We start from the raw sequence: 9964 nt of genomic DNA, 5'->3' as shown, positions 1-9964 counted from the left end.
TTCCAGCCACTCTGGCCCAAGACTGTAGCATTGCATGGAGCTGCTGTGAACAAAGTGCAGGACCCAGCACTTGGTCTTGTTCAACTTCATCCCATTGGCCTCAGCCCATCATTCCAGATCCCTTTGTAGGGCCTTCCACTCAGCTTGATGTCATCTGCAGACATGGTGAGGGTGCACTCCATTCCCTCATCCAAATTATCAAGACACTAATCAGGATGGGCTCCAATACTGGCTCCTAGGAAACGTGTTGAAATAACAAATGAAATAAAAAATTCCAGCATCCGGTCCCAAAGAACCCAGCTGGACGATCCTCAGCCTTCCAGTACTTCGCTTGGGATCACAGTGCTGTAAACAGTATGGATTCCATTTGTGTATGGAATGAGTTTCAAATGGAAAAATCAAACAACACTAGAAACACAGTTAATAAATTTCCTGGATCCACTCATGTTTTTTGAGCTGCTTCTGGAAGGCAAATTTTAAATTTGGTTTATTACAATTGACTGAAAAAGAAAGGAGGGGCTCAGAGGTGTATTTATGTGTACAGATGACAGACCTCTAGTGGACACAATTACTAAGTGCTTATGTAAACACTGCATAAGGGATGCGTACGTACTGTCAGAGGGAAAACAAACTTCTGAAGTCTATTTAAAACATTTTTTTCATTATATGTGTAAAAATATAACGTGTTCATCACTCTAGTGTAGTTCTGACTAAGTGTGGGGGTCTCAGGAAATCATTTAACATTGCCTACTATTTCAATTGTTCGAAACCATAGTGCTGCTCTAGCTCAAGCAGCTACATCAGGACAAGGAAAGTACCACACATCAGCTGAAGGCAGCTCGACTTCAGTAAGTTCTGGCTTCTTTTCCCACACTGTTGATATCTTCTGCTCAGCCAGTGCAGGGAGGATATTTAGGAGCTAAATATTCTGCGCTTGGACTTTCTTATACCAGGTAAGTTTATATGAAGAACACTTTGGTCCAGTTGTTTCATGAATACAAGAGGAAGGCAGAAGGACATGGAAATAAATCAGCCAAGAATCAGAACTACCACCAAGGCCATTAAATTTATTATCTTCTTAAAAATCATACAAAGACAATAGTTGACACAATAATATCAGCTGAAGATCTTGAAAACAATCACACATGGCACACATTTGGATACTACTAACAGTAAAAACATCTTTTTCTATGGCGACATACCTCAGTATCTAAACAATCATCTTCCTGTGAATATGGATCAGTGATAGGAACAAGGAGAACACTTGGCACTGTGCCATCCAGTGCAATATGTGAACACTTACACGGTGAAAACAGGTTCTATTCAGTTTTTCATGCATGACAACAGACCTTTTCTTTCAAGGTTATATAAAATACATTTAAGAAAAGGATGACATCACATATTTCTATGAAAGAGAAAGCATATTTAAAAGCTTAAGTCATGGGTGTCCAACCTGTTGGTTTGTGCTGGTCAAACTGGGTGAATAGGAATTATCTTGAGACGCAAATATGTAGGCTGTTTCAAAAGTACTGTATCCTATTTATTTCCACGGAGACTACAACTGGTACATAGAGCACAGTAATACTGTTTGACAGAGCCACTGACATGACGGTGTGGGGCAGGGGGCAGGCCACAGGTTGGACATGCCTGGCTTAAGTAAAACCAGCAAATAGCTGAACTGAGGTAAACTTACAAAACAAATACCTCTTTTCAGTGATTACAGGGCTGAAATGGAGTCAAAACCTCCAAGACGAGAACTGACAGCCATGAAAGAGCCAGCCGTTATTCCTTGATACTTTGAAGTAGCTTTAATAAATGAGACTCAATAACCTGTTGAACTAAAGCCAAGAAATGATCTGGGTTAATCAGGGTTCAATGTTTTTTCAAGTCTTTAAGGTCTGTACTATTTTTTCTGGCAGATACTGACAGGCAGGAATTAATTCACTCTGAGAAGGCAGTTTACATTCCTTCAGAAAAGAAGCACCTCATATAATCAAAAACAACATAAATGGTTTGAAGGCAGATGGGATGATGATCTGTTCTCTGGTTTGAATAGGCATATGCCAAGCAAATCTTAAAATGTATAAATGGCTTATTAGAAACTACATCTCTTAAGCATTTTGAGATTGAGCTCTTGAAGGAGTCCTACATCTAAATACCTCTGAAGTTACTGGCTCCCCCACATGTGTATTAGGACTCTGCTTGTAGGAGCAACATGTGCAGTTCTGGCTTATTTTAGATTCAGTTCCAGATTCTGTAACAACAGATACTTCACACCTTTCAAACTGAAGGCAGCATGAGGGGAAAAAAAACAGCAGTAAAGAATCCAATCTTTGCCTTTTTGTCTTCCAGGGCCAAATAGGGTAGCCTACTTCACTAATCTCTGCATTCTTTATGTCTGCCCCCAAGGCAAACCAGAGCTAGTACAAGCAAGAAGTTTTGCCAACTGCATCACATGCCAACAAAACAGCACACTGGGTTGAGTGGTTGGAAGGGCTGGATGCACTGTTATTTTTGCCCAGTACAACTCACAGTCCTTGCACAGGGCTGGGGAGCAGCTCATCTATCCCTGCCTGGATCATGACTGCAACAGACCTACACACTCCCTTAACGTGCCCACAGATGCAGATCCATGCTAGTGCCATTTTCTCACCAGGGACTTGGCTTTCTGAACCAATAAGGAAAAATACTAATTTTGTACTGATATATTTAGGTGTGTTAAGGCTCTGAGAATAGGGATCTTCTTTCAGCTTTATAACTAATAAAACTCTACTAGGCCATTACAGCAGCTGCATGAACAAGGAGCAGCAAAAACAAAAATCAAAGAATGTACATTTGCAATACCTACCACTCCGATAGCCCAAGGCTACAGCCAAATCCATTGAATTATAGCCAGCATCTGTTTCGATAGTTGGATCAGCACCACTTTCTATGCAAAACATGAAAAGAAAATCGAGTCAGATTTTTGACAGTAAGAACTGGAAACACATCCATACAGGTAATTCATTTTGGATAGGCTGCTTACCAAGAAGAATTTTTACACATTTCACATGGTTCCCATGCACTGCATACACGTAGAGGTGTACCTCCATTCTGCAAAAGCAGTAAAAAGCCTTAGACACTTAGCAATTGAGTGGCCTGGAATTTTAAGTCCTTAGCATACCAGTATAGTTCCATATATCACACATTCATCCCTGGAGGCATTCAAGGCCAGGCTGGATGTGGCTCTGGGCAGCCTGGTCTAGTGGCTGGCAACCCTGCCCACAGCAGGGAGGTTGAAACTAGATGATCTTTGATGTCGTTTTCAACCCAGGCCATGCTATGATATCAGAACAAGACTTCATGAGTTTTACACAAAAATCAGGTTATCAGTTTTAGTTCTCTATAACTTCCATCTTTTTTCAGCTAACATTGACATTAAGTGACATATACTCTCACTTCTAATCAGACTCAGCATTAGTTTCATTTTCTTTTTTACCAAAAAGTCAGAATTAGCAGCACCAACTTTTATGTTATCACAGAACACCCTATGTAAGTTTGGGAGAACAATTTTAAAATCCTGTGCTCTGCTTCAAAGTTATGACCACGGCATACACTGATGTAAATTCAAGCTAGAGACTTACCCAGTCATACTCATTGACATCAACTCCACAGTCAAGCAGCATTTTCACAATATCTGTGTACCCTTTGCTGCAAGCCAGTGAGAGGGCACTTTCTCGCCCTTTCCCCAAAATCTGAGGATCCGCACCCTGAGATAATGGGAAAAAAAAAAAAGTAACCAATTTGTTTTGAAGTGAGATTTTACAGAGAACTTTGCAAGTTTTAAATATATAGTGGAACTGACAACACTTAGGAAAATAAACTACAAAGTAAGTTAAGAAATTTAAAATGAAGTGTGCTCTTTTTCCTTACATTCTGGAGGAGAAATTCCACTACTGCTATCTGCCCATGAGCTGCAGCCCACATCAGAGGGGTAAATCCTTCTTCATCCTTATGATTGATTACATTTTCTGTTCAAAGCAAAATATAGCACTTATTAATCCCTTTCATAATGTATGGTGTGAGCTGGTAGAATGAATGCTTAGGCATATCCATTGTGAATGAACTGAGGTAGGAGCATGTTCTAAAGTCACTCAAATTTAACTTTAAAATAATTTTTTTTTAACAGTGGTGGTGAAAATAGCCTTGTCCAAAGAAAAAAAAAAAAAAGAACTAAAGTAAAATTTAGTAGCTGAGTTTTTGTTTTTAGGTTCTATAAACCCAGCTCTGTTTTTACTCAGAAAAAAAGTTTTAAGTTGCCTATAATATGGGCTTTGTATTTGGAGAGAAGTCCTGCTTGAAAAGTAAAGAAATACACTCTGCATTACTCTTTAGGCACTTTTTCAACAGTGAGCCACAGACTTGTAGTATAACCCCCTAGTTCATGTAACCAACAGGTTGCTACATGGAAACAATTAAAGTCTACATAAAGAAAAAAAGGAAAACTTTTTTTTAAACAAGCAGCCAACTGAATTAGTTGGATTTTTTCTGTGATTTTGTATCTAAATCCTTTAAATTTCCATTCTTATCGTAGCACCATAATAAGCATTTTTATTGATTACTAACATTTCAAAAAACTCCGGATAGACAACTCACTGAGAAGGTATACACACTCAGATATTCACTTCTTGCTTTCTATGAAAGTTTTAACAGAAGGACTGAAAACAAGGCCGGTTATTATTAACAGCATAAGCATATACTGTGAACAGTACTCAATTCAATATAATACAGATGTACAGGTTGAAATTTTCTATATGTACTATAGACACAACTAACATGCTGAAGAATACAATACAACTTGCAATGAGTGCTCTTATATAGCAAGCATGATCCATAGCTTAAATTCCCAACATATAGTTCTCTATGATGATCAATTAAATAGAATCAGAAAGTTTCAATTAATAGTATGCATTTAAATGATAAATAACAACAGCAACAACAAAAATCAAGAAAACCAAGCCAACTTTACCTCTTTTGATAGAACTAACATTCTCTTAAAAGTTTACGGATCACCCATATAGTGCGGGAAGCAGTGAGAATAACAGATTTCCCAACCTCCATCAATATTACTGTTTCATTTTAAGTGCAAATCAAAGCACTGAGTGAATTAAGAGTCATAGAGAAAAACAATTCACCTGCAAAGAACAGGTATCTCAAAAGTCAAAAGTTGGAAGGGACTCTCAATCATATCAGATTTGGAGATCTCTTTAATGCATCTTCAGGGAAAAAGTTGAGTGTAGCAGAATATGCACGAGATAAAGAGGGAGGTATTTAATCTTTCCTCAGACTCACCCTGTTCAATACGTGTGGCCAGATACAACATTTCTCCCTGAGCAGCCAGCTGGTGAACTGATAAAGCTGCAGAAATGAAAGCAAGAAGAGGTGATACGGACATCAGTTTTCATTCTGATGTTTGGAGGTGGGCATAGAACATCCGCTGGCTTGAGCTACACAGAGTCCAGACGTGACAGTGTACATATATGTCACTTTTTACTCTGAATCATTATCATAAAATGTGAGACCTTTCCAAAGAATTTCATAGGTTTCCATAGTTTTTTAATTAATGTAGAAATTATGCTATAAGGTGCTTCTTACATCGACTTCTCAGAAGGCAACATGCTACCCTTTCCCATTTTTGGTCAGCAACCCAAGAGCATATTAAGAACATTTATCAAATTAGAACAAATTTATTTTGATATTTTACAATTGTGTAATTTACAAATATTATTTATTGCGTGAAGAGATCACAAAATATCTGGAAACTCCAAATGTGACTCTTATTCACTACAAGGTGGGACAGAACAGACATTACAGAGCTATGTACAACATGACATCTACCAAGGAAGAATAAAGTGGTGAGTTTTTTTAATTTTTAATCAAAAGTACCAAGCCATAGAGACAGTAGAACTCTTTAAGGAGTTACAAAAGAGAACTCTCTGATCCCACAGTAAATACTGCACAGGTGCATGGTTCTGACAATCACAACCTGGGGGCAAATCTGAAAGATGCTCAGGAAGAAATATATATAATAAACGATCTCGGATCTACACAATAAGAAAATAAGCTAACAATTACATATGTATATGTAAATATACCATGTCCTTACTTTTTTTTTTTGTCCCTTTTTTTTTGTTCAGTGCAAAGAAGCTTGATTTCTTTTTCTTAAAGACTGCCTATTTTGGTCAGGCTGAGGTCTATGTCAAGATCTACTTTTCTCAATTTATTTAACACTGGCCTTACTCAGTTTAAGAAAGATGCACACTCAAGATTTAAAAGTTATTTAAAAGAGAGTAGTTCATAGGAGGCAAAGTAAATCTTAAAGAAGTTGTCTATAGAGAAAAAGCTTGAAACTAAGAATTAAAAAACCCTTGAATAATAGTGTCTTCTTGATTTTCAAGATGCATGATAGCTATGACATTTGCAGCAGTTTGGAGCAATTAAGCTTCGTAAGTTCTGAAAATAATTACATCAAGCACAAAAGCTTAAAACTCCAAAGGGTCAGAAAAATCACTGTCTCTGCTTTTTAAATCAAGAACTGGACCCTCTTCTGGAAAATACACTTCAGTCATGCACTCAAAACAGGCTGGAACACTGTGGCATTAAACAATGTTTTCTTCCTACATTAAAGTCTATTAAAGTGGGGGGAAAAAAAATGAAAAAACTCGGCAAGCCAAGTGAACTGGCAGTTCACAACAGAATTATTAGCTGAAGGGCAGAAGGATACTTACAGTTTACAAGCAGAGGTGTTGTAGAGACTTCATTTCCCCTATGTTTGTTAGTTAGAGTAGTTGATTGTTTTATTGGTGAGAAATGCTTAGTAGTTGATGGAGTATAAACATGTCTTACTTGGATACCAGGTGAAGGAGAAGTACGGATGTTGCATTCAGCTACATTAGAGAAAACAGACATAACTTTAGTATCAGGAAGAGAATTAAGTCAAAGCCACAGATTCTGATCAAGTTAGAAAGCACCAATAACAGTAAGATCTTTCAAACACACACCACATGATCTGTGTAGCATGTGCTTTTTCTACTGTGTACTACATGAGTTGAACAAAGAGCTGTTTTCAACATAAAACATAAAACAATGCTAGTTGCCCACATGTTACCCAGAGACAACTTGCTGTCTAAGTGAGGAAACTCTCTGCCTAGATCTCCAATGTATCTGGCATGGATTTATCAAGTATTCCTTGGCATTCAATACTCTTGCTAGCACTCTCCAGTGCAAAGAATATGATGCAGCTCTGGTCTTCACCAGGACTTCTTCCACTCCTGTTGGATAAAATTATAACCGCATTACTGATGTCTTAGCAATGTTTATCCAGCAGGAACAGAGATATTCTAAACCAGCTTACAGAAAATGCAGCAGAAGTGGCTGTGAAGCCAATTATTAAAGCATTAAACTCCATTATTGGCTAAACTGATTTAAAACCAGGGTGCACTAGTAATTAGTGACAGGAAATTAACTGACATGCACATAGAATTCACTGTATAGAGAACCTTGTGGTCATAAATCCAAGTTCAAATTTCCTAAGAGAACCAGTAAGAACAGGGTAACAGAATGAACACAAAATTCCACTTTGTTTGGCAAACAGCTACAGCAAAAGTTATCAAATTAAGGGACCTACCAGGGATTTTTGACCCTGGACCCGCAGGATTATTTCTAAAAAGTTCACAGTTGTTATTTAAGAAAAACAACTCTATTGCTGACAGGTCTAAATTTCTCATACAAGTCTGCAGCTCCACTAAAAAGCATTCAGGGCCTTTAAACACAGATCAGGGAAATCATGAAAACCCATAGTAGGTCTGTGTATTCGTTATAGAAAAAGTGTAAAACTAAACATAATGAAATGACAAACTACTCAGAGTCCAAAATATTGAATCGAACACTGAAAAAACCCACACTTTTTAAGGATGAATAGAATTCTTAAATTATTTTTCCCATCAATACGCTCTGCCATTAAAGAGCACAGATAAATTCTTATGAAGCTGGACAGAAGTGGTTAGAGAACAGCTGCAGGGAACAATTTACAGAATGGTAGCAGCATTCACTTTCAAACTGAATCAGCAAAATGATCATTAGAGTGATTACAGGCTTTGTACAGCTGAATGGATATGACAAAGTCAACTGCACAACTGACGTTACTCTGTCATCGTAATAGTGGAAAGATAAAACATGGTCCAGAATGCTACTGAAGTTGAAATGACCACATGATGCTTTCAGCAAGGTTTTGTAAAGACATATACATTCAACATGTTATAGCTCAACTTAGACTTTCATTTAAGAGAGCTTGCTACCAGAAATAACCTTGTTTTTAAAATCCGCATCAGCTCTTTATAAATTAAAAACTTTTTGTGCAGTTACTTTTTCAACTTTTTTGATTAAAAAAACAAACCAACAAACCTAAAAGTGAGATAAAAAAATCCTGGGGAAAATGAATTATACAGGAATAAACCATCAAGCTTATTAAAAAAATGCTAGCAGAAAATATCTCAGAAACTATTACTGATTAACACACATACATGGCACAGGCTTTTTAAAAAGCAGAGCGTGATGAGACAATCTGGTCATAACAACTTGTACCATAAAAGTTCAACCTTTAAACAAGACAGATGCCACTTCCAGGTCAGAGTTAACTTGGTCTTGGATATTTTTACTGTCCTCCTCATTCAGAGACTTCACAAATCGTGAGCAGACGTTCATATCAAACCTATTGGGTAAAATGAACTTCATGCCCATAGCCACACTCTGGGATGGGCCCTCCTCTGTGCTGGAGTCAAGCTGGTGCTCCACCTTGATGTCTGGCATGGGTAGAAGGCTGTAACTAGTGGTACACTCTTCCACAATTAGCTGGGCCCTGGAGTCTAAGTCAGCTGATAATGCCATAGCTTTGGTTGCGTGACACTTCTATGGAAAGAATTTCCTCATGGTTTCCAGCCAAGAGCAGCTCTGGTCAGCCAAGCTCCAAGGAGATTCAACCTGCAGTCAAACACAGATAAGATACTGGTGAAGTGACACATAAAAATACATAGTGCAAGCATCATTTGGGCTTATCACCTTTGTTTTAGGTAGTTAAACCCGTAAGAAATCTCAACGCTACTACAGCCAAAAGCTTTGAACCAAGTGGATGTTCCAGCCGAATTCCTCAGTGTGGGTGGTGAGAGCTTCGTTTTTGGCTATCAGTCTGCCCATAATAAAAACAAGACAAAACGGGCAAAGAACAAAGCGTATCCCCCCTCCCCCCCCACTCACCCTAAGCAAAGAAAGGCGTCGAGCGGAGAACTTGGTTTTGTCTTCTCAGCGTTAGACCTGAAGGAGAACACAAACGACTGCCCCTTCGCGATACACCACCGAAGCGAACCGTAAAGAAACAAAGGCGTCCTAGCGCACGCCTCAGGAGACGATGGGCCCTTTTCGGCAGGGAAGCAGCCGACGGGCAGAGGAAAGCCCTGAGGAAAACTGCGGCAGGACCCCAGCGAGGCCGTGACCGTGCTCCCCGAGCAACCCCCCCGCGATGAGGAGAAAGCGGCGTTTTACCACCCCCAGGGAGTGTGAGGCATCACTTCCGCCTTCTTGGGTGGGGGTAAGATGTCACTTCCGCCTCACAGCGTTGCGATTGGCCAGGTGGCGGCGCCCGCTGATGACGCAGTCGCCCGCTGGAGTGCAGTCTGTCCGCGAGGTGCTGCAAGGCTATGGCGGCGTGGCGCGGCCTGCTCCTTGCGCTCTGAGGTGGCGCGTTCCACATTTCCCGGCGCGTTCCGCTCCGCTCCTCTCCTCCGTAGCACCTCGACCGTACGCTCGGAGACCTCCCTTCTTCTCCCGGCTCCTCCTCCGGCTCAGCCATGGCATCCTACAAACCCGTCACGATCCCGGCGACCCCGAAGCTCGGGGAGAAGATCACGCAGGACACGCTGTACTGGCAGGG

The 9964-nt window shown here is 39.7% G+C and overlaps 2 protein-coding genes across 2 annotated transcripts in view; one reads left to right on the top strand and one right to left on the bottom strand.

The window, feature by feature from the left end:
• Positions 1-1047: 1047 nt before the first annotated feature.
• ANKRA2 (ankyrin repeat family A member 2) lies at positions 1048-9586 on the bottom strand. Its single transcript, XM_010726642.2, is given in 10 exon segments — positions 1048-1838; positions 2849-2929; positions 3026-3074; positions 3076-3093; positions 3624-3749; positions 3913-4010; positions 5332-5397; positions 6768-6926; positions 8637-9018; positions 9292-9586. Coding segments are annotated over 9 exon segments (942 nt in total). The 5' UTR covers positions 8926-9018; positions 9292-9586; the 3' UTR covers positions 1048-1782.
• Positions 9587-9703: 117 nt separating this feature from the next.
• UTP15 (UTP15 small subunit processome component) overlaps positions 9704-9964 on the top strand; it is an 8820-nt gene continuing 8559 nt past the window's right edge. Inside the window, 1 exon segment of the mRNA XM_010726641.2 lies at positions 9704-9964. Within this exon segment, the coding sequence (XP_010724943.1) occupies positions 9882-9964 (83 nt within the window). The 5' untranslated portion in view covers positions 9704-9881.

Source organism: Meleagris gallopavo, unplaced genomic scaffold (assembly GCF_000146605.3).
Source record: "Meleagris gallopavo isolate NT-WF06-2002-E0010 breed Aviagen turkey brand Nicholas breeding stock unplaced genomic scaffold, Turkey_5.1 ChrUn_random_7180001847666, whole genome shotgun sequence".
NCBI classification, from domain to species: domain Eukaryota; kingdom Metazoa; phylum Chordata; class Aves; order Galliformes; family Phasianidae; genus Meleagris; species Meleagris gallopavo.
The sequence above is the reverse complement of the archived record's forward strand: the minus strand, read 5'-3'. Positions and strand labels throughout refer to the sequence as shown.